The sequence below is a fragment of the Balaenoptera musculus genome, unplaced genomic scaffold, assembly GCF_009873245.2.
Source record: "Balaenoptera musculus isolate JJ_BM4_2016_0621 unplaced genomic scaffold, mBalMus1.pri.v3 scaffold_97_arrow_ctg1, whole genome shotgun sequence".
Lineage (NCBI taxonomy): Eukaryota > Metazoa > Chordata > Mammalia > Artiodactyla > Balaenopteridae > Balaenoptera > Balaenoptera musculus.
The window spans coordinates 18,000-43,100 of record NW_023503275.1 but is presented as its reverse complement, the minus strand read 5'-3'; the positions used below and the strand labels follow the sequence as shown (position 1 = coordinate 43,100).

General features: G+C 39.0%; 1 protein-coding gene across 5 annotated transcripts; it reads left to right on the top strand.

The window, feature by feature from the left end:
* Positions 1–4,196: 4,196 nt before the first annotated feature.
* On the top strand, positions 4,197–24,722 carry LOC118889524 (arylamine N-acetyltransferase 1). 5 transcript variants are annotated; one of them, XM_036841265.1, is made up of 4 exons: positions 4,197–4,248; positions 7,631–7,816; positions 14,790–14,855; positions 17,380–19,078. In XM_036841265.1, the coding sequence occupies exon 4, from the start codon at positions 17,385–17,387 to the stop codon at positions 18,255–18,257; it is 873 nt and encodes a 290-aa protein (XP_036697160.1). In that variant the 5' UTR covers positions 4,197–4,248; positions 7,631–7,816; positions 14,790–14,855; positions 17,380–17,384; the 3' UTR covers positions 18,258–19,078. The 5 variants fall into 5 exon arrangements, 3 of the variants coding, with proteins under 3 accessions (XP_036697160.1, XP_036697162.1, XP_036697161.1); XM_036841266.1 differs by lacking the exon at positions 4,197–4,248 and adding an exon at positions 5,979–6,026; XM_036841267.1 differs by lacking the exons at positions 7,631–7,816; positions 14,790–14,855 and having other exon boundaries at positions 4,198–4,248.
* Positions 24,723–25,101: the final 379 nt, after the last annotated feature.

Below are 25,101 nucleotides of genomic sequence, written 5' to 3'. Positions count from 1 at the left end.
GCTGTGTTTACTGTTTTCTGTAGCTATAGATGTCCAAGTCTTCAATTTCCTTTACTATCCTAGTTTTGGTCTCTCTCTTGTCTCAGGATTGCCTGGAAATCCCTCATTAAATAGTGTCTGAAACTTGTAGCTTTTCATCTGGAATTCTCTGTTATATACAGTAGAATTATTGATATGGTTATAAGGGATGGTGAGGAGATAAGTATATTTATAGTCCTATCATTAGTGTCAAGTTTTAAGTAAGCCTGGGTTTTGCCCCAAAGTGTGACCTTCAAAAGTGCATCTCAACTTTTCCTCCCCTTAGGTGAGGCAGAAATGCTGGAGATGATTGGAGTTTGGTATTTTCCTTACCTTACTTTGACTAGGCTGTTATACAGTAATTTCCCTGGAGGGAAGGGAGAGAACAGAATTCTGTGACCTTATTTCAAAATGATTACATTTTCCTCCTTCTATCAGAAGCGCATAGAGATTATTCTGTTGTCTTCACAATGAGAACTTGGGTGGGGTTCCTGGTGGTAAAATTCACAAAAGTGTGGAGGACTCCATGAGACTGAGACAGTCCATGGTTTGTAACTTTCAAGCTCATCTACACTGAGTCTCCAGGAGTTCATTGAAGTTTTTAAGTGTTCTTAATAATACTGGCATCAGCTAGGGCTTCTAATCTTGAACTTCAGTTCACAGTAATCTCCGATTCTATGTATGCACCTGTCTGTCTCTCTACTTTTTAGCAGTGTTGCTGAAATTTGGCCTCTGTACACTGATGCCAGATTAAATCTTGGAGTCAGAGTTTTGGGTGAAGTAGAAAGAAATAGCTTTATTTCTCTGCCAAGCAAAGGTGGCCACAGTGGGTAATGCCCTCAAGACTGTGTGCCCCACTCTCGAGGGGTTAGCAAGGAGTCTTATAGTGTTCAAGGCACAGGGTGTGATCAGGTCATGGAATTTCTTCTGATTGGTTGGTGGTGAGGTAAGTGGGAATCAGCATCATCAGCCTTCTGGTTCCAACCGTTCTGGGGTCTACATGCTTGTGGGCAGCATACAGTTAACTTCTTCCACTTGGTGGGGGTTTCAGTATCTGCAAAACAACTGAAAGGACATGGCTGAGAATATTATCTATAGTCCTTGAGGAAGAACTAAAGATCCTTGACATTGTTTAATGGCTAAAGTATTATTATTTTGTCTTGCTTGACTGTTTTCCTTTCGTTCTGCATTTTCTCGCTTCTCTGATTAAATTTATTCTTTGACTAAAGTTTTTCTACAGACAAAAGGCAGGAAGAGAACATGGGTGGGGGTCTATTCTGGGAAGGCCTCATAGAGTCTTGCTCGGTTAAAGCAGCATTTTTCCTCATGATGTTGATACACTAATGGATCTGTTTGATTTTTCAGGACTTGTTGATTTTGCAATAAGAATGAGAGGATTGGGGCTTCCCTGGTGGTCCAGTGGTTAAGAATCCACACTTCCAATGCAGGGGGTGGGGGTTCAATCCCTGGTCAGGGAACTAAGATCCCACATGAGGCACGGCAAAAAAAAAAAGAGAGAGAGAGAGAGAAAGAGAATTGATAACTTTTACCTGTTGGAGCAGAAACCAGAAGTCTTGGCAAGCAAATTTTAAAACAGATTTATTCAACAACAAAAGATCTTAAATTAGAGGTCATTGTCTTCCATAGATTCCATCATCAAGAGGGGGAGTTTTAGTTCAAACTTCCTATCTTTGCAAAAATGTAGGTCTGTTTGTTTTTCTTTAGCAATGAAATAAGAAATTCTTTACATGCTTTAATATTTGAAAGAAAACACTTTAGAACAAGTTAGAATACTTACCATATACAAATTAATTCTACTGTATTAAGTATATTTATTTTTTTAAAAGCAGAATGCTTAAACTTTTCCAACTTGTACATACTGGAATAAAGAGGGAGTTTATTACTACACCTAACTCACCTCCTTTATGGTGAGGAGAATGCTCAGTGACAGTTCCAGTATTTCTCACTTCTGCTCTCCTTCCACATGGAAAGTCTAGGAAGTAGTCAGAATTTGGTTTGGCAGTTCAGATGGCCACCCTGATCCCAGGCCTACATCCTCTGGTGTCCCTGCCCTCAGACCCCAGGATCCATGACTCTGGTCTTACTCTCCCTTAGCCACAAGCCTCCTGACTTCAGGTTTCTGAAACAATTCTTGCTGGAGATCCTCAAGGGCCTCTGTTACTTTGGCTAGAATGATGGAAGCAATCTCAGAATTACAAACTTTCCATCTGGATCTTAATTCCAGGTGTCACATTTCCCAGGATCAGGGGACAATAGCCCTACTCCATTGAATGAAGCCTTTCCACAATTTCTGTCAAAATGACCCAGGCCCAGGCCTGCATTCTGAGATTATATCCTTCTCCAGCAATATTTTTCTAGCAAGATGTCCTCTGCTATCCATCCTTCATCTCTGCTGTGCCCTGGCTACTATGGCAGAAGAGTGCTTCCTCGACACCTTGCCATTTAATTCACCACCAGTAAATGTGATGGGTCAATAGGAATATGAAGTGATGCTCAAACTCACTAGGAATCAGAGAAGTGCAGATGAGAATTACACTGAGCTATCACCTTAGACACATGAGATTGGCAGACATTTGAAGGTTGCTAACCGAAAGTATCAACCAGGATATGAGGAAAGCAGGAAACTTTCTACACAAGAGGACAGAAATGCTCAATGAAATTAAGTACACTGATGCCCTGTCCTCTAGCACATTCCATTCCTGATGTCTATCCAAGCAAAGTCCTCATGTCCATCTACAGGGCACAAGTAGGAAAGTGCTGATTACAGTGGTGTTTGTAGTAACCAGGAGTTGGCAGCAACCTAAGTGTCCTTCACCAGTGGTACCGGTAGGTTAAATGGTTTTAGGTTGGTTTCCTCCAAAACCAGACCCTGAGATGAGGATTTGCATTCAAGTAGCTTACTTGGGAGGTGATTTAAGGAAGTACCACCATGGGAGTAGGAAAGTGAGGCAGCGGCTCTCTGAGACTCAATGAAGGGTACATGATCGGCAGGTTACCTCAGAGGACAATGGAAGCTTCCTCTCACTGGAGAACATAGGGAGGCAGTGCTGGCCATGACCCCAGAGTAACCCCACCTGAGTAGGTGGAACACAGGGGCATTTATGCTCCCACTCACATTTTCCGGGCTGAGTGGTGTTCCAGGGCCATTAGTTGCAGGTCCATCTGGATGGCCAAAGCACAGGCCAAGAGAAAGCCTTCAGGTAGAGAGTCCCAAGTTCATGCAGCATAATACAGGAGGCATGGACTAGAACTGTTAGTGCCAAAGAGAGAGCACAAGGCAACACTTGTGTCACGAAGATGGTTTTAGAAATGAGGGCGGGTGTTGTGGGATGAATTAGGAGATAGGAATTGACATATATACACTATTGATACTATGTGTAAAATAGATAACTAATGAGAACCTACTGTATAGCACAGGGAACTCTACTCAGTGCTCTGTGGTGACCTAAATGAGAAGGAAATCCAAAAAACAGGGGATATACGTATATGTATAACTGATTCACTTTGCTGTATTGTATAAACGAAAACAATATTATAAAACAACTATACTCCAATAAAAAATTTTTTTAATTATAAAAAGAAATAAAGTATAGAGGGAAGTGCATTAGAAACAGCAAGAGTGATAGACCTATATCATTAACATAAATTAAAAATACATGCAGAAACAAAAGCACATTATATATGTCACACTCATAACTTATATGTGGACAAATTTAGGACACATTATACAGTGCCTCAGCATGGAGTGGTGAATGGGACTGAAGATGGGGAAGAAAAATAGAAATTTAGGGGCCTCATGGAAATTCATGAGGAAATGCTGTCATAACCTGGGGGAGTGATTTAAAATATCCATCTCCTGCTCCTCTAGGTTAATGAACCTGCTTTTCCTGGATCCCCTTAAAACCCTAACCTCCCACGTTACACTTAGGATATCTGGATTCAGCCTCCCTAAGAGTAGGAACTGTATGGATTACAAGGTCACTCCACTCTCAGCCTGGTGCCAGGTCTCACCAGAGTACATTTGAACAAGAGGTGCACAAGGACAACCCAAGTTCCCACGACTACATTTCCCAGAGCTCCCTGGTGATTCTAACTAGATTCAAGGGGTGGAGCAGTTTGCAAACGAGTGAGGTTTCTTCCTGGGCTTGTCCAGGAAGTGGGAGGATGGCAGTCAGCCCGGTTCCTGGTTGTGGGCCCCAGGGGAGCTCGGTAAGTGACACGTTGTGCTTTGAAATCGGGGCTTAATCCTATTTCAAATGTGAGTCCAGGAGACTAGATACTACACAGACCCGAATGTCAGGTCCTAAGCCAGTTCAGAAAGTTTGGTTGACATATAACTTGAGTCCTTATGCTGTAATTACTGTACAGGATAATGGAGGAGATAACACACCCCAATTCAAACTGTCGGGGTTGATGCCGAAAGCTCAGCTTCTCTGTACGCTGGTGCCAAATCAGATCTTGGAGACAGAGTTTTGGGTGAAGTAGAAAAGGAGAGCTTTATTACTTTGTCAGGCAAAGGGGGACACAACAGCTCCTGCCTCGAAAAACTATGTGTCCCAACCCAGGAAGATTTGATAAGGAGTTTTATAGCAATACTTCCCAAGGGTGGGGTTGTGGACAAGATAAGGATGTGTGCAGGGTCTCAGGTGGTCAGTCCCCTAATCTTGATGAGCTTCTCTGGTCCCTTTAATCTTGCTTCGGGTGGTTTCTTGGCTGCTCCTCCCTTGATTAGCAACTGTTCGAATCTGCCCTCTGGAACTCAGGGAAGGTCAAGGAGGCTGGAGTCTTGCCGACAAGAAATGGGGGACAAAAATAAGAGGCCAAGCCTCCATACCTGGGTGCCTCACAGGGCCTTGCTCAGTTTCAGGGTTAGAGTAACAGCCGTGTGACATCCCAGGTGTGAGGACTTGGGCAGGTCATTTAAGCATCTCTAAAAGTCAGTTTATCCCTCAGAAAATTGGAGCTAATAAGAGAGCTTACTTTAAAAGTTTGTTGCGAGGATTAAAGTATATAAAATATAGCTAATGTGTACAACACGTGATTCAGGGGACAGGATTTCCCTCTTGGATAATTGAAACAGCAATGTCCACCTTCTCTATCCCCACCTGGGTGTGTCCCAAAGGGCCCAGTTAGTCCTGCAGTCAGCAAATTCATGATCACTCCTGCTCCTCCTGCATTAGCTGATCAGAAATTCTCTAATGATCATCCCCAAACTCCAGGGAGGCTGTGTTGCGTTGTCTGCACAGTTTAAGGGAATTCTTGAGGACATTTTATCTTGATGGAAGGCAGACCCTAAGGGAAGGTCTCCAGGAGCCATAAATGACAAGAACCAGCTCTTTCACTGTCAGGCAGGCTGAGGACACCACTCCCTGAGCACAAATGTGCAGAATTCCACAGGAGAGAGGAGCCTGTGGCGGCTGACAGCCCCAGAGCAAGGGCTCTGTGGGCTCTCCCCTCTGGACTTTGCTCCCTTGCCCTGGCCCGACGCCCACAACAACAACACGCCTGTTGGCTCTTCTTTGATGAACTGACCTTTCCCTTCCCCCAAGTCACAGTTTAGTTCCTCAGCCACAAAGTGGCTGACCCCGCCCCCTCTCACTCAGAAGGAAGTTGTTAACTGCCAACTATGTATATAGCTGCATCCTGCCCATAGGCTTACTTTGTTTGCCCTTTATAGGTTTAAATAGTTCAGAGCCAACTTTAAAAATAGGCAGATTTCACCCACAACTCTGAGCTTCTGCTCTTCAAGAGGGGGAAAAAAAGAGAAACAGAAACATTCAGAACTTCCTGCTGCCTGGGTGTAACTTTTTTTTTGGCTGTTTTCCATTGGCCTTCTGTGCACTAAGCACTGTGAAGGACGGTCTGTGGGCACGGCTTGCCTGGCAACTTCTCTTGTTTTCATCCAGAAGATCACTGGGCTGGCCACTTGCCCCTGGGGGTGGGTTGGGTTGTGGTGTCCTTGCAGTGAGCCTCGGCACCAAAAAAAGGTAAGTAAAGGGAAGAGATGGGAAGGGAAGGGAAAGGGAAGGAGAGGAAAAGAAAATCACAGCATATAGAATGAAAAGCCACTTAGAAGCACCTCTTAAAATTCTACTATTCATTTGGCCAGTTCTATTGCTAGGCATATACCCAATGAATTGAGAACAGATACAGAAAAAAGTACTTGACCACAAATGTTCTCAGCAGCACTGTTCACAACAGCCGAAGGTGGAGCGGAACATAGAGACAGGACGTAGACTGGTGGTTGCCAGAGGCTGGAGGAAATGGGGAATAACTGCTTCATGAGTCTGGGGTTTTACCAGGGGTAGTGAGATATTTTGGAACTAGATAGAAGTCGTGGTTGCACAAAGTTGTGAATATACCAAATGACACGGAATTGTTCACTTTAAATGGTTTATTTAGGTCACGTGAATTTCATATCAATTTTTAAAAATCTGTTCAGTCATGACAGATATGCTGGCAGTAGGTACAGAAGGTTCCACCTCTGTCTAAACGTGTATTTATGCTGCTTGTAGCCCTGAGTGTGACATCAGCATTTCACTCCCTTCCCCTGGGCCCTCATTTTAGTTCCTGAAGCATAAAACAGAGGACTCCATTCCTTCCCTCAAAAGGAGGTTTGTTTTTTTTTTTTTTTAACTATCAACTCCCTAGTACTTCTGTCCCAGAAACTTATTTTGTTTGGCTTTTCTATCTTCAGCTGAGCAGCTGTGTTCCTTTAGATTGTCTCTCTGGGCCTGCTCGGTAGTCCTCACAATACCTGCCTGACTCTGCAAGCTTTAGCTCAGAGCCCTGGCTGAGCTGCAGGCCTTCAGTACATAAAGCCCTGTTGTCCAGTGGCCTCTGAGCAGGGCTAGCCTAACAGCTCCCTTTCCATCCAGAAATCAAGCAGATGCCCACCTGCCCTGGTGTCAGGGTGGGTTGTAGTGTCAATCCAGTGTGATGCCATGTCCTTCACTGAGATAGAGAAAAGGAAAAAGAAGGAAAAGGATAGGAAATAAAACACAAACACAACACACACACACACACACACACACACACACACACAAAGAAAAGCCACTCACTAGCACTCCTTAAGGCTCTTTTATTCAGTCATGCCAGAAGTGCAGGAAGTAGGTATAGAAGATTTCGTCTCAGTCCATAACTGTACTTGTGGTGGCAGCATCTCAGGGGTGAACTACCTCTGGATCAACCTGTTTTTAATTCTTCTATTTTAGGCTTTTGCTTACAACTTTATTTGGGGAACGAATAAGGGTTTCTTTAGTTGAAAAATAAAAAATAAAATAAAATAAGATAAAATAAAATAAAATAGAAAAACACTGCTGTATATGAAAGAGGTAGAGACCCTAGACTGGGAGCTGGACAATGAGTTCTTCATATTGACCTGCTCTCCAGGGCTACATCAAAAGGTAATTTGTAACTGAAGTACCATGTCACTTAGTGGTAAATCACAGCAGCCAGTTGACTATTGAACATTGACCATTCTACAAAATAACAAGCATTCATTTGGTGACAGAAGAAGTCTCTTTTGCCTGACTTTCAAGGCCCTCTGGAAGTTGCCTCATCTTGTACATCTTACCTTTCTTTCACACAGCTCTCCAAAATGACCACTGATACGACTTGTCAGGTTCCCCAGATTTAGAAGCTGAGGCCAGGACCATGTGCAAGTGGCTTATGATGTGCTCCTGGGAGAACTCCAGTGTCAGCCTGAATGTGAATTATAACTCAAAGTCTTTCAAGACTCAAGGCAAGGCAGCTGGGTTTTCAGAACATCTCACCAGTAAGTCACTGATACAGGGCTGCCCTGGCAGGACATGAAGTCCCTGGCACTTCCAATTTTCACATAGGAAGGCAAAGCAGCTCCAGGAACCCCCAAGAAGTCTTCCAAAGAGTCCGCAATGCAGCTCCTTAAGCACAAGGACACAGAAGCCATGCTAGTCAGAGGCACAGAAAAAGCGGTCAAAGACATCTAAAGGCTTCTGGGTGGCTTACAGACAGCATTCTCCCCACATTAGCCTCAGTCCTGAATCCTCACCAATGCCATGTGCCCTCTCAAGGTACCCTGAGCATGCTCTGTTCTTTACCCTCTGTACCTGAGGCAGAAGTCTATAGGTCTGATGGCTTCCATTACATCACATTTTTAAAATGTTTTTAAACTACTTTAGCCAAATTCTCATAACATTTCTACTCTTTGTTCTATATTAAAAGGAAACTATTCCTTATATATAGTTCTGTCTCCACCTTTGATTTCTTTCTTGAATATAGTTTAGGTGAGATGTCTGGCTGGAGTGGAGCTTGGACTCCTCAATCTTTCCAGTGAATACAAGGGAAGATGACTGATGACAGGAGATACTTTAATGGCTGATCTTCTGTATATCGGTGGTTCTTCTTCCTTTCCAGTGACACCATACATTAAGAACACTGCCTTATTTTTCTACCCCAATATCCCCAATTATACTTTACACATAAAGGAAGACCGTGTGCTACCATTACATATTGGTCTTTGCTATGTTTGGTAATTCTTGTAGTAGCAATCAGGGACATAGAACATGATTCACCCCTCCTAACTGATCCTATGGCAACTAATCATCTGATTGGTTCCTTCTGAGCCCCCTTGTGCTGGCTTCCACAATCTCTAGGCTCAGAACCCATCAGTGTTGCTGTCATTTCCTGTGGTTGCACTTGCTACACCCTCCCCTATGCAACTCAGATGCCCCCTTTACTCTTCAGTCCTTTCCCTTCTCTTTTGTGATTTTTAGGTACTTTTCACAACTCATGTAACACTAAACTATCTTTCTGTTTTCAAAGGAAGTCACAATATACATTTTACTACCTCTTCTATTATTTCTAGAGTTCGGTCCAGGAGAAAGGAATTTCTGAGACTTCTGAATTAAAACTGAACATCAACTTGCTTCCATTTGCTTAGAAATGTTTTAAGTGCCTTTCTGGGAGTTCTCAGTAGATGCTCTAAGTGTGTTCTTTATATATCCCTTGAGTCTTCTCTAATATTAATCATGAAGCTGAAAGGAAAGGACATATCTGCACAGAAATGCTATATATCAAGAAATAAGGCTAGTTGTGTTTTCAGTTAGCGATTTTCCTGGCAACTGTTTTCTAAGTTTTGCCAGTATTTCACTGTGAATCACAACTTTAGTCATAGCAATTTCTTCTGTTTAATCACAGAATACTCAGGTAATATTTGGTTACTCTTTCTGATTTACTTCACTCTGTATGACAGACTCTAGGTCCATCCACATCTCTACAAATGACCCAATTTTGTTCCTTTCTATGGCTGAGTAATACTCCATTGTATATATGTACCACATCTTTATCCCTTCATCTGTCGATGGACATTTAGGTTAATTCCATCTCCTGGTTATGGTAAATAGCGCTGCAATGAATGGGTGCCTGTGTCTTTTGAAGTATGGTTTTCTCAGGGCATATGCCCAGTAGTGGGACTGCGGGGTCATATGGTAGTTATATTTTTAGTTTTTTAAGGAACCTCAATACTGTTCTCCATAGTGGCTGTATCAATTTACATTCACACCAACAGTGCAAGAGTGTTCCTTTTCTCCACACCCTCTCCAGCATTTATTGTTTATAGATTCTTTTGATGATGGCCATTCTGACCACTGTGAGGTGATACCTCATTGTAGTTTTGATCTGCATTTCTCTAAAAATTAGTGATGTTGAGCATCTTTTCATGTGCCTCTTGGCCATCTGTATGTCTTATTTGGAGAAATGTCTACTTAGGTCTTCTGCCCATTTTTTGACTGGGTTGTTTCTTTTTTGGATATTGAGGTACATGAGCTCTTTGTATATTTTGGAGATTAATCCCATGTCAGTTGCTTCATTTGTAAATATTTTCTCCCATTCTGAGGGTTGTCTTTTTATCTCATTTATGGTTTTCTTTGCTGTGCAAAAGCTTTTAAGTTTAATTAGGTCCCATTTGTTTATTTTTGATTTTATTTCCATTACTCTAGGAGGTGGGTCAAAAAGGATCTTGCTGTGATTTATGTCATGGAGTGTTCTGCCTATGTTTTCCTCTAAGAGTTTTATACTTTCTGACCTTATATGTAGGTCTTTAATCCATTTTGAGTTTATTTCGGTGTATGGTGTTAGGGAGTGTTCTAATTTCATTCTTCTACATGTAGCTGTCCAGTTTTTCCAGTACCACTTATTGAAGAGGCTGTCTTTTCTCCACTGTATATTCTTGCCTCCTTTGTCATAGATTAGGTGACCATAGGTGCATGAGTTTATCTCTGGGCTTGCTATCCTGTTCCGTTGATCTATATTTCTGTTTATGTGTCAGTACCATACTGTATTGATTACTGTAGCTTTGTAGTATAGTCTGAAGTCCAGGAGCCTGATTCCTCTAGCTCCGTTTTTCTCTCTCAAGATTGCTTTGACTATTCAGAGTCCTTTTTGTTTCCATACAAATTGTAAAATAGTTTGTTCTAATTCTGTGAAAAATGCCATTGGTAATTTGATAGGGATTGCATTGAATCTGTAGATTGCTATGGGTAGTATAGTCATTTTCACAGTATTGATTCCTTCAATCCAAGAACATGGTATATCTCTCCATCTGTTTGTGTCATCTTTAATTTCTTTCATCAGTATCTTATAGTTTTCTGAGTACAGGTTTTTGCCTCCTTAGGTAGGTTTATTCCTAGGTATTTTATCCTTTTGGTTGCAATAGTAAATGGGATTGTTTCCTTAATTTCTCTTTCTGATCTTTCATTGTTAGTGTATAGGTATGCAAGATAGTTCTGTGTATTAATTTTGTATCCTGCAACCTTACTAAATTCATTGATTAGCTCTAGAAGCTTTCTGGTGACATCTTTAGGATTTTCTATGTATAGTAGAATGTCATCTGCAAACAGTAAGCATTTTACTTCTTTTGCAATTTGTATTCCTTTTATTTCTTTTTCTTCTCTGATTGTCATGGCTAGGACTTCCAAAGCTATGTTGAATAATAGTGGCGAGAGTGGACACCCTTGTCTTGTCCCTGATCTTAGAGGAAATGCTTTCAGTTTTTCACCATTGAGAATAATGTTTGCTGTGGGTTTGTCATATATGACCTTTATTATGTTGAGGTAGTTTCCCTGTATGCTCACTTTCTGGAGAGTTTTTATCATAAATGAGTGCTGAATTTTGTCAAAACCTTTTTCAGCATCTATTGAAATGATCATATGTTTTTTATTCTTCAAGTTGTTAATATGGTGTGATTTGTGTATATTGAAGAATCCTTGCATCCCTCGGATAAATCCCACTTGATCATGGTGTATGATGATTTTAATGTGTTGTTGGATTTGTTTTGCTAATATTGAGGATTTTTGTGTCTATATTCATCAGTGATATTGGTCTGTAGTTTTTTTGTGATATCTTTGTCTGGTATTGGTGTCAGGGTGATGGTGGCCTCGTAGAATGAGTCTGGAATTGTTCCACCCTCTGCAATTTTTTTGGAAGAGTTTGAGAAGGATGGGTGTTAGCTCTTCTCTAAATGTTTGATAGAATTCTCCTGTGAAGCCTTCTGGTTCTGGACCTTTGTTTGTTGGAAGATTTTTAGTCACAGTTTCAATTTCTTTACTTGTGATTGGTCTGTTCATATTTTCTATTTCTTCTGGTTCAGTCTTGGAAGGTTGTACTTTTCTAAGAATTTGTCCACTTCTTCCAGGTTGTCCATTTTATTGGCATATAATTGCTTGTAGTAGTCTCTTCCAATCCTTTGTATTTCTGTGGTGTCAGTTGTAACTTCTCGTTTTTCATTCCTAATTTTGTTGATTTGAGTCTTCTCCCTTTTTTTCTTGAGTCTGGCTAAAGGTTTATCAATTTTGTTTATCTTCTCAAAGAACCAGATTTTAATTTTATTGACCATTGCTATTGTTTTCTTCATGACATTAAGAAAGAATTAGGTTTTTAATTCCTACAAAACACCTTTCAGCATGCTTAACTTTCTGATAACACCCTCACCTGCACCAGTTTTGTTTGGGGGGTTTGTTGTTGTTGTTGTTTGTTTTTAGATCCACAGAACGTGAATATCCTTTTTTTGACAAGGCTTAGAAAGCTGACACTATCTCCATTTTCCTCCCTCTATATGAAGAATATATTTAAATGAATGTTGGTCAGTAGGACATTTGTCAGCTATGGGTATTGGGTGCTCAACTGTCTAATATTACCATTTGAATGTTGTATATGATTGTAAGGCTTATGTCACTAAAGATTTTTATTCTGATTTTTCATGATCAAAATTCATGTGATATTGCATAGACATGCTTTGTAGTGAACTATAGTAGCAATAATTTCTGTACATGATCTAGGGTTTATTCCAGCATTTCTTTTCCTTTTTTTTTTAAACAAAATATTTTTTAAAAAAATTAACAAATGATGGAAATAGAAAAGTCTACATAAAGATTTTAGAAGGAGAATTTACAGGACGCTAATTTGTGATTCATTAGATGAGACACTTGGATGTGATTCCAAAAGCTTTTATTGAGCATTGTCAAATTTGTAAGCTTCATAGGGATGGACATCATACTTATAAATGCCCTTCTATAAGGGCTACCGTAGATGTGAAATTCTTGACCTTAATATCATCTTTGAAAATATTAAATTGAAAATTCTGTTAACTTATATTTTAAGAATCGGCATATTGTATTACTGCAAGAGATTTGATTTTCAGCAGAGTGCAAAGTTCTTTCAAATGCACATGTCTTTTTTTCTAATTTCATTTTGTTTTAAAGCACTTTTTAAGTGTAGTTTTCTCATGTAGTAAATGTTGTCTAATTGAACAAAAAAGAAAGACAATAGAAATACATAGCTTATCACCATTAACCTATGGGTGGGATTCTTTGTACCATGTCACCTCAGGCCATGTCATCTTACCAATAGTAATGCACCACTGTTACAATTAGTGTCCATACTAGATTAGAACTCTGGTAACAGGGGACAGAAATTTTTTTCTACATGGGATTTTACAAAATACAGACTTTTGGGGGAGGGGGTGCTCACCTTACCAGAAAGTCAAGAGATAGCCTAATCCTCACCAGTGTCATGTGCCCTCTCAAGGTACACTGAACATGCTCTGTTCTTTACCCTCTGTACCTGAGACAGAGGTCAATAGGTCTAATGGCTTTCACTTAAGTCACACTTTTTAAATGTTTTAAAATTACTTCAACCATAATTCTCATAACTTTTCTACTCTATCCTATAATAAAAGGAGTCAATTCTGCCTTTCTCTTCCTTAGTTTTTCATTTTGATTTACATCTTCACAGCTGATGGAGAGGTAACACTATTAGAATACATACATATATATTTTTTTCTATTATCCTGTTAGAGTTTTATTTTTTCCTTCAGAAATACCAATTATCTTTATATTGGATTGTCTGGTTTTATGTCTATTAGCTTCTCTCTAACTCTTTAATGGCTTTATCTCTTCATTAAAGCCATTGAGTATTAAGTTTTTCTTCTACATAAGTCATTTGATATTATGCTATATATATAGTCCCCTTTTGTTCATAATTACTTATATATTATCTTTGTTGTTATTCTTTTTTTTTTAATTTTATTTATTTATTATTTATTTTTGACTGTGTTGGGTCTTCGTTTCTGTGCGAGGGCTTTCTCTAGTTGCGGCAAGTGGGGGCCACTCTTCATCGTGGTGAGTGAGCCTCTCACTATCGTGGCCTCTCTTGTTGCAGAGCACAGGCTCCAGACGTGCAGGCTCAGTAGTTGTGGCACACGGGCTTAGTTGCTCCGCGGCATGTGGGAATCTTCCCAGACCAGGGCTCGAACCCATGTCCCCTGCATTGGCAGGCAGATTCTCAACCACTGCACCACCAGGGAAGCCCCTGTTGTTATTCTTAATTAGTTTCCTAAGTTATAAATAGTTCTTTTGATAACACTGTGTTATTTTATCACCTCATTTTTTGGCTTTTTGGTATGAGTCCATTTTAAATGTTCTATCTCTTCAAGTACCTGTGAAGAATATCTTTCCGTTGTTCAGTTTATGTTTCTTCTTGAGCTGGTTGTCTTTTTCCCCTATCTTTTGTGTATTATGTCCTTTTCTTCTGATCCCAGTCTCATAGTATATTTGCATTCTGTTTTTTCATCATATTCATGCATGTATAGTTCTGTCTCCATCTCTTATTTGTTTTTTGAATGAAATGTGACTGGTGAGATATCTGGCTGGAGTGGACCTTGGACTCTGCAATCTTTCCAGTGGAGATGAGGGAAGATGACTGAAGACAAGAGATATTTTGGCTGGTCTTCTGCATACGAATGGTTCTTCCTCCTTTCTGGTGACACCATACATTAAGAACATTGCCTTATTTTTCTGCCCCAATATCCCCAATTATACTTTACACCTAAAGGAAGACAGGTGCTACCATTACATACTTGTCTTTTCTGTGTTTGGTAAATCTTGTAGTAGCAATCAGGTACCTGAGACAGGGTTCACTCATCCTTGCTGATTGTATGACAAATATTCATCTGGTCTGTTGTGTCTGAGCCCCCTGCTGGTGACTTCCACAGTCTCCAGGCTTAGAACCCACCAGTTTTGCTCCCATGTCCCATCATTGTACATTCAGCTCTCTTCTCTATGCAACCCAAAAGGCCATTTTACTCCTTCTGTTTTGTGATTTTAAAATATTCTTCATATTCATGTCCCAATGAGAACTACTGTCCTTGTTTTCAAGGAAGAATATGATATATTTTAAACTATTTTTTCTTTTATTTCTACAATGTGAACTAGGAAGAACTATCCTAAGTCTTCTGAATTAAAACTGAGACTCAATCTACATTGAACTTCCTCAGAAAGGTATGCTTTTCTGAGACATCTCAGCTGGCTCCCTAAGTGTGTTCACGCTCCCTCCTTTTATTCTTTTCTTATATTTATGATCAAGCAAAATGAAATGGTATATCAGTGCACATCTAAATTACAAGTCAATATATAAACTTTGCAGTGTTTTCACCCAGTTTTATCCTGACAACTACTTTCTAGTGCCTCCATATTTCACCTTCTATCATAACTTCAGTAGTACAAAATCTCTTATATTTAGTAATGGAATATGCAGGTATAATTTGGTTATAACATGTTGCTTGCATCCAGACCCCTATACTGTCTTCTTCTCAATGAACTTGAAGTTACTAAATTCTAAATTAACATAATATCTATTTTTTTAACATCTTTATTGGAGTATAATTGCTTTACATTGTTGTGTTGGTTTCTGCTGTATAACAAAGTGAATCAACTATATGTACACATATATCCCCATATCCCCTCCAGAAGGAACAAAGAAAAATCTTTAAAATCAAAAGATAGCTTTAAAAAATATACATTAATGTCCAAATAAAAAGATGTTGGTTAACCCAGAAATGAATTGGCCAGGCAGGTCCAAATCATATTTCTTTTGTTCCACATCATCTGCCCTCCTTACTTACCTAGCACTGATTCTGGATACAGAAGCAGAAGAGGGTCTGTGGTGGTCTGGCTAAGTTGTTCTCTCAGTGTCTGAGTGGTAGAGTTTTAGGCTTGTGCAGATGTTGAAAAAGGATACTGATGCATGTAAAGATGAGAAGAAATGAAATAAGCTTAAGAGATTTGGAGGAGATCAGATTGCAGACATCAAGAATAGAAAAAGTTGAAACACTAGCAAAATGGGAAGAATAACTGATCAAAAAAGAGAATTAGGTGAATCTGAAAGAAATGACATTAAGAAGGACAATAGGAATACATAACTTATCACCATTAACCTAGGGGCAGGGCCTTTTGTAGCTTCTCACCTCAGGCCATGTCATCTTACCAGTGGTAATGCACCACTGTTACAATCAGTGTCCACACTGGATTATGACTCTGGTATCAGGGGACAGAAACATTTCCTACATGAGATTTTACAAAATAAGGGCTTCTTTTTTCTTTTTTTCTTTTTTTTCTGGTTTACCTTACCAGAAATTCTAGATATAGCTTAAGACTTGATTTTTGTCTTTTCTCATCTTTCCTTTTCCTGCTTTTCATTCCTCAACTCAATACATTCTTTGTTGATATTATTCTTCAGCAAGTTCTCCTAGTAGATCTGAGCAAATATCATACCAGGTTCTGGCCCTGCAGTAGAAGCATCTGCTTAGGTTTCAGCAAAAGTTCCTCAACAGAATCTTATTGAACTGACTTGGACCACATGCCATCCACGAGCAAAACACTGGTCCTAGAGCAAATGTGCTTTGAATTATGCCTACCTGGGTCACGTGTCTATTCATTCAGCTCAGTATGTACAGCTCACTCTCCATACAAGCCAGACATAACAATTTGATGATGGTGCATTTTGTCCAAACTGCAGCCTTCCCCTACTGCCCTTCTCACAGTGATTTCTCATCTCAGAATAAAAGACAAAAGGTCAGATCTCATCTCAATCCATACTTCCACTTACTCCTTCTGCTCCCTTCATCCTGTCTTCCTTGAATGTTCTTTGGAGACTCTAGGCAGGTTCTAGTTTAGGGTTTTTTTTTTTTTTTAACTCTCTGGTCCTTCTTCCTAAATCATCCTCCCACACTTGTGGACATGGCTTATTCTCTCATATCCTTAAAGTCATAGTGAAGCTTCCTCTGCCCACCTTATTGGAAACTGAAGCTCTCTCTGTGCACATCTTATCTACCTTCTTTGCTTTATTTTCCCCAGAACACTTATCACTATCTAAGAAATTGCATGTTTTTAAAATTCATTTAATTCACTATCTGTGTCATACCAGACCCCACTAAAATGTAAGATTCTTTAAGATAAGCAACCACTAGGTCAGTAACATATACATAATAGATTTTCAGTAAACTATTTATTGAATAAATCAATAAAGCAGTTTGTGAATGAATATGAATCTTTGAGTGGGGAAATTTGTGTAAGGTTCAGCTGAAGAGGATATTGAGTTGGTCAACTACCAGGAATGAAAGTACTATATTATATAATTCTCCTGTTTGTATTAGAAACTATTTGTAAACTCTATTTTAATTGATAGCAACTTGCACCTCTCCTTATTCATCACCAAGAAAACCACATGTAAGCTGTTTATCATTTTACTCATCACTTCATCTGGATTTCCAACTTCTCATGCTCAAAGCATGGAAGAAGTGATAATATTTTTCTTTCAGCGTTACTCGCACCATTAAGTGAACTTATGCATGTGAAAGCCATTAATACACCAAAAGCACACCCAAAAAAGACTTATAATTACAGATATTTATAACCATTGTTTGTGTTTACATGTTTAAAATACATTTGTTATCATTAGGCTAATCAAAGAAATCCAAGTACAGAAGTAATATATTTGTTTTTGTTTTGTTTTCCTTGCCTTAAGGAATCATGAACATTGAAGCATATTTTGAAAGAATTGGTTATAAGCACTGTAGGAACAAATTGGACTTGGAAACATTAACTGACATTCTTCAGCACCAGATCCGAGCCATTCCCTTTGAGAACCTTAACATCCATTGTGGGGAAGCCATGGAGTTGGGCTTAGAGGCCACTTTTGATCAAATTGTGAGGAGGAACCGAGGTGGGTGGTGTCTCCAAGTCAATCATCTTCTGTACTGGGCTCTGACCACAATTGGTTTTGAGACCACGATATTGGGAGGGTATGTATACAACACTTCAGCAAACAAATATAGCAATGCCATGATTCACCTCCTGCTGAAGGTGACCATTGACGGCAGGAACTACATAGCTGATGCTGGATTTGGATGCTCTTACCAGATGTGGCAGCCTCTAGAGTTAATTTCTGGGAAGGATCAGCCCCAAGTGCCTTGCATCTTCTGCTTGACAGAAGAGAGAGGAATCTGGTACCTGGACCAAATCAGAAGAGAGCAGTATATCCCAAACCAAGAATTTCTTAATTCTGAGCTCCTGGAAAGGAATAAATATCGGAAAATCTACTCTTTTACTCTTGAACCTCGAACAATTGAAGACTTTGAGTCTGTGAATATATACCTTCAGGAATCTCCAGCATCTGTCTTTACAAGCAAGTCATTTTGTTCCTTGCAGACTCCAGAAGGTGTTCACTGTTTAGTGGGCTTCACCCTCACCTACAGGAGATTCAACTATAAGGACAATACAGATTTGGTAGAGTTTAACACACTGAATGAAGAAGAAGTAAAAGAAAATCTAAAAAATATATTTAATATTTCCTTGGAGAAAAAGTTTGTCCCCAAACATGGTGATAAACTTTTTACCATATAGAGTAAGCAGTAAAAATGGTCTCAGTATTACTTCTGGTGCTGTAACTTTTTATTATAAAAAAAATTTTAACATCTATAAAAGTAGAGAGAATGAAATAATAAACCTCCATTTGTTTATCACTCAGTTTATCAACTATAAACTAGAGGCCTATCTATCATATTTTCTCAATGCTCCCACATTATATTGAAGAAAATGCTAGACATCAAATCATTTCACCTTTAAAAGTGTCAGCATATATAATTAGATAACATTTTAAAAAACATAACCATATACCTTTTCAAAAATAATAATAGCAAAGATGCTTTAATGATGGCCTATGGTTTTCTTGAGGAAAAAGTGATTTATACTAGAAAACTTTCCACATTGGTTGAATGTTGAATTCATAGAACATGTTTACCTATCATTCAGTAACTAGAACCTTGAGGAAAACTTTTTTATTAAATTCTACCAGTGTATATCCAATGTCATATTTGTGCAGAAATACCACATGTATAATGGGATTATAATTCAACCAAAAAGAAAGAGACATGACATTGCTTCCAAATAAACTAAAATTTCTCAAAACAAGGTGTAAACCAATACTTGTTAGCATGTGATCAAGTACCAAGAGAGGGACACAACTAATAATTTCTTACATGGCTCCTTTTGCAACCACACTTCTTCAAGTACCATTTTTCTTAATATGGGAACACTACTATTTATAACTTTCAAATTTTGGAACTCAGTATTTTTGCTTAAAAGTAATAAGTACTGCAAATTTAAAAATACTTATTATCTAAAAACTTGATGTTGGAGAAGTATGTTAAAACATTGTTGGCCAATACAATATGAGTCATAAAATTTTTGTTTGGCAGAGTTAGGTTATTATGGGGTTTCTTTTTTTTTTTTTCCTGCAGTAGAGTCTTCCTTGAATCCTCTTTCTTGTCTCCCAGTTCTATTCTTTTACTTCCTTTTACACTTTGTTGTAAGAGAAAGAGTATGTGCTTCACAGTATACAGTTCTGAGTTCAAATCCTGTGGAAACCAGGTGAATTAATTGATGAATCTGTGGCTCCCATTCCTCAGGGATAAAATGGGGACAATACCTATATGAATAAGTGCCAAACCTAGAGCACCATCTTCCTTCCCTCACGTTGGCCTTGTTCAGCTCTGCTGTTATCTTGCAGCACAGTCAAGTCTTGTATGGTACTGTTGGACAGAAAAGATTTTCTCACATTCTGAAAAGACAATGCCAAGGGAGGAGATGTCAGCAAGAGATACATTCCAGATCAAAATGTGGCTCAAGAGAGGACCTTTAAGAAGGCGTAGGACTCAAATATGGAGGTCACCTCCCCACAAATACATCAAAAATATATCTATATGTGGAACAACTCCTACAGAACACTTACTGAACACTGGCAGAAGACCTCAGACTTCCCAAAAGGCAAGGAAATCCCCACGTACCTGGCCGTGTGGCTGACAGGGACTTGGTGCTCCGGCAGGATGTCAGGCTTGAGCCTCTGAGGTGGGAGAGCTGAGTTCAGGACATTGGACCAGCAGATACATCCCGGCCATATGTAATATCAATCACCAAGAGTTCCCCAAAGATCTCTGTCTCAACACTAAGAAACAGCTCCACTCAATGACCAGCAAGCTCCAGTGCTGGACACCCCATGTCAAACAACCAGCAAGGAACACCAACACACCCATTAGCAGAGAGACTGGCTAAAATCATAATAAGTTAACAGACACCCCAAAACACACCACCAGACATAGTCCTCCCACCGGAAAGGCAAGATCCAGCCTCATCCACCAGAACACAGGCACCAGTCCCCTCCAATAGGAAGCCTACACAACCCACTGAACCAACCTTACCCACTGGGGGTAGACAAAAAAACAACAGGAACTACAAACCTGCAGTCTGTGCAAAGGAATACACAATAAGTTAAGCAAAATGAGAAGACAGAGAAATACGCAGCAGACGAAAGAGCAAGGTAAAAACCCACCAAACTAAACAAATGGAGAGGAAATAGGAAGTCTACCTGGAAAAGAATTCAGAGTAATGATAGTAAAGATGATCCAAAATCTTGGAAATAGAATACAGAAAACACAAGAAACGTTTAACAAGGACCTAGAAGAAATAAAGAGCAAACAAACAATGATGAACAACACAATAAATGAAATTTAAAATCCTCTAGAAGGAATCAATAGCAGGATAAATGAGGCAGAAGAACGGATAAGTGACTTGCAAGATAAAATAGTGGAAATAACTAACACAGAGCAGAATAAAGAAAAACGAATGAAAAGAATTGAGGACAGTCTCAGAGACCTCTGGGACAACATTAAACGCCCCAACATTCGAATTATACGGGTCCCAGAAGAAGAAGAGTAAAAGAAAGGGACTGAGAAAATATTTGAAGAGATTATAGTTGAAAACTTCCCTAATGTGGGAAAGGAAATAGTTAATCAAGTCCAGGAAGCACAGAGAGTCCCATACGGGAAAAATCCAAGGAGAAACACGCGAAGACACATACTAATCAAAGAATCAAAAATTAAATACAAAGAAAAAATATTAAAAGCAGCAAGGGAAAAGCAACAAATAACATACAAGGGAATCCCCATAAGGTTAACAGCTGATCTTTCAGCAGAAACTCTGCAAGCCAGAAGGGAGTGGCAGAACATATTTAAAATGATGAAAGGGAAAAACCTACAACCTAGATTACTGTACCCAGCAAGGATCTCATTCAGATTTGATGGGAAATTAAAACCTTTACAGACAAACAAAAGCTAACAGAATTCAGCACCACAAAACCAGTTTTACAACAAATGCTAAAGGAAATTCTCTAGGCAGGAAACAGAAAAGAAGGAAAAGACCTACAATAACAAACTGAAAACAATTAAGAAAATGTAATGGGAACATACATATTAATAATACCTTAAATGTAAATGGATTAAATGCTCCCACCAAAAGACACGGACTGGCTGAATGGATACAAAAACAAGACCCATATACATGCTTTCTACAAGAGACCCACTTCAGACCTAGGGACACATACAGACTGAAAGTGAGGGGATGGAAAAAAGATATTCCATGCAAATGGAGATCAAAAGAAAGCTGGAGTAGCAATTCTCATATCAGACAAAATAGACTTTAAAACAAAGACTATTACAAGAGACAAAGAAGGACACTACATAATGATCAAGGGATTGATCCAAGAAGAAGATATAACAATTGTAAATATTTATGCACCCAACATAGGAGTACACCAATACATAAGGCAAATACTAAGAGCCATAAAAGGGGAAATCTACAGTAACACAATCATAGTAAGGGACTTTAACACCCCACTTTCACCAATGGACAGATCATCCAAAATGAAAATAAATAAGGAAACACAAGCTTTAAATGATACATTAAACAAGATGGACTTAATTGATATTTATAGGACATTCCATCTGAAAACAACAGAATACACATTCTTCTCAAGTGCTCATAGAACATTCTCCAGGATAGATCATACTTTGGGTCACAAATCAATACTTGGTAAATTTAAGAAATTTGAAATTGTATCAAGTATTTTTTCCGACCACAATGCTATGAGACTAGATATCAATTACAGGAAAAAAATCTGTAAAAAAAAAAACCAAACAAACAAAACATGGAGACTAAACATTACACTACTAAACAACCAAGAGATCACTGAAGAAATCAAAGAGGAAACCAAAAATTACCTAGAAACAAATGACAATGAAAACACGATGACCCAAAACCTATGGGATGCAGCAAAAGCAGTTGCAAGAGTGAAGTTTATAGCAATACAATACTAACTTAAGAAACAAGAAACATCTCAAATAAACAACCTAACCTTACACCTAAAGCAATTAGAGGAAGAAGAACAAAAAAACCCCAAAGTTAGCAGGAGGAAACAAATCATAAAGATCAGATCAGAAATAAATGAAAAAGAAATGAAGGAAACGATAGCAAAGATCAATAAAACTAAAAGCTGGTTCTTTGAGAAGATAAACAAAATTGAAAAACCATTAGCCATCCACATCAAGAAAAAAGGGAGAAGACTCAAATTAATAAAAATAGAAGTGAAAAAGGAGAAGTAACAACTGACACTGCAGAAATACAAAGGATCATGAGAGATTACTACAAGCAACAATATGCCAATAAAATGGCCAACCGGGAAGAAATGGACAAATTCTTAGAAAAGCACAACCTTCTGAGACTGAACCAGGAAGAAAAAGAAAATATGAATAGACCAATAACAAGCCCTGAAATTGAAACTGTGATTAAAAATCTTCCAACAAACAAAAGCCCAGGACCAGATGGCTTCACAGGCGAATTCTATCAAACATTTAGAGAAAAGCTAACACCTATCCTTCTCAAACTCTTCCTAAATATAGCAGAGGGAGGAACACTCCCAAACTCATTCTACGAGGAAACCATCACCCTGATACCAAAACCAGACAAAGATGTCACAAAGAAAGAAAACTACAGGCCAATATCACTGATGAACATAGATGCAAAAATCCTCAACAAAATACTAGCAAACAGAATCCAACAGCACATTAAAAGGATCATACACCTTGATCAAGTGGGGTTTATCCCAGGAATGCAAGGATTCTTCAATATACACAAATCAATCAATGTGAAACACCACATTAACAAATTGAAGTATAAAAACCATATGAAAAACCATATGATCATCTCAAGGATCATCTCCCTAGATGCAGGGAAACCTTTCAACAAAATTCAACACCCATTTGTGATAAAAACCCTCCAGAAAGTAGGCATAGAGGGAACTTTCCTCAACATAATAAAGGCCATATATGACAAACCCACAGCCAACATTGTCCTCAATGGTGAAAAACTGAAACCATTTCCACTAAGATCAGGAACAAGACAAGGTTGCCCACTCTCACCACTATTACTCCACATACTTTTGGAAGTTTTAGCCACAGCAATCAGAGAAGAAAAAGAAATAAAAGGAATCCAAATCGGAAAAGAATAAGTAAAGCTGTCACTGTTTGCAGATGACATGATACTATACATAGAGAATCCTAAAGATGCCTCCAGAAATCTACTAGAGCTAATCAATGAATTTGGTAAAGTAGCAGGATACAAAATTAATGCACAGAAATCTTTGGCATTCCTATACACTAATGATGAAAAATCTGATAGTGAAATTAAGGAAACACTCCCATTTACCATTGCAACAAAAAGAATAAAATACCTAGGATTAAACCTACCTAAGGAGACAAAAGACCTGTATGCAGAAAACTATAAGACACTGATGAAAGAAATTAAAGATGATACAAATAGATGGAGAGATATACCATGTTCTTAGATTGGAAGAATCAACATTGTGAAAATGACTCTACTACCCAAAGCAATCTACAGATTCAATGCAATCCCTATCAAACTACCACTGGCATTTTTCACAGAACTAGAACAAAAAATTTCACAATTTGTAAGGAAACAGAAAAGACCCTGAATAGCCAAAGCAATCTTGAGAGAGAAAAACGGAGCTGGAGGAATCAGGCTCCCTAACTTCAGACTATACTACAAAGCTACAGTAATCAAGACAGTATGGTACTGGCACAGAAACAGAAATATGGATCAATGGAACCGGATAGAAAGCCCAGAGATAAACTCACGCACATATGGTCACCTTATCTTTGATAAAGGAGGCAAGAATATACAGTGGAGAATAGACAGCCTCTTCAATAAGTGGTGATGGGAAAAGTGGACAGCTACATATAAAAGAATGAAATTAGACCACTCCCTAACACCCTACACAGAAATAAACTCAAAATGGATTAAAGACCTCAATGTAAGGCCAAACACTATCAAACTCTTACAGGAAAACATGGGCAGATCACCCTATGACATAAATCACAGCAAGATCCTTTTTGACCCACCTCCTAGAGAAATGGAAATAAAAACACAAATAAACAAATGGGACTTAATGAAACCTAAAAGCCTTTGCACAGCAAAGGAAACCATAAACAAGATGAAAAGACAACCCTCAGAATGGGAGAAAATATTTGCAAATGAAGAAACAGACAAAGGATTAATCTCCAAAATTTACAAGCAGCTCACTCAGCTCAATATCAAAAAAACAAACAACCCAATCCAAAAATGGGGAGAAGATCTAAATAGACATTTCTCCAAAGAAGATATACAGATTGCCAACAGACACATGAAAGAATGCTCAACATCATTAATCATTAGAGAAATGCAAATCAAAACTACAATGAGATATAACCTCACACCTGTCAGAATGGCCATCATCAAAAAATCTAGAAACAATAAATGCTGGAGAGGGTGTGAAGCAAAGGCAACCCTCCTGCACTGTTGGTGGGAATGTAAATTGATACAGCCACTATGGAGAACAGTATGGAGGTTCCTTAAAAAACTAAAAATTGGGGGCTTCCCTGGTGGCGCAGTGGTTGAGAATCTGCCTGCCAATGCAGGGGACACGGGTTCGAGCCCTGGTCTGGGAAGATCCCACATGCCGCGGAGCGGCTGGGCCCGTGAGCCACAATTGCTGAGCCTACGCGTCTGGAGCCTGTGCTCCCAACAAGAGAGGCCGCGATAGCGAGTGGCCCCCGCTTGCCACAACTGGAGAAAGCCCTCGCACAGAAAGGAAGACCCAACACAGCCATAAATAAAATAAATTAAAAAAAACTAAAAATTGAACTACCATATGACCCAGCAATCCCACTACTGGGCATATACCCTGAGAAAACCATAGTTCAAAAAGAGTCATGTACCAAAATGTTCATTGCAGCTCTATTTACAATAACCTGGACATGGAAGCAACCTAAGTGTCCATCAACACATGAATGGATAAAGA

Coding starts and splice junctions, on each gene's coding strand:
- LOC118889524 (XM_036841265.1), top strand. CDS start 17,385: ATGAACATTGAAGCATATTTTGAAAGAATTGGTTATAAGCACTGTAGG.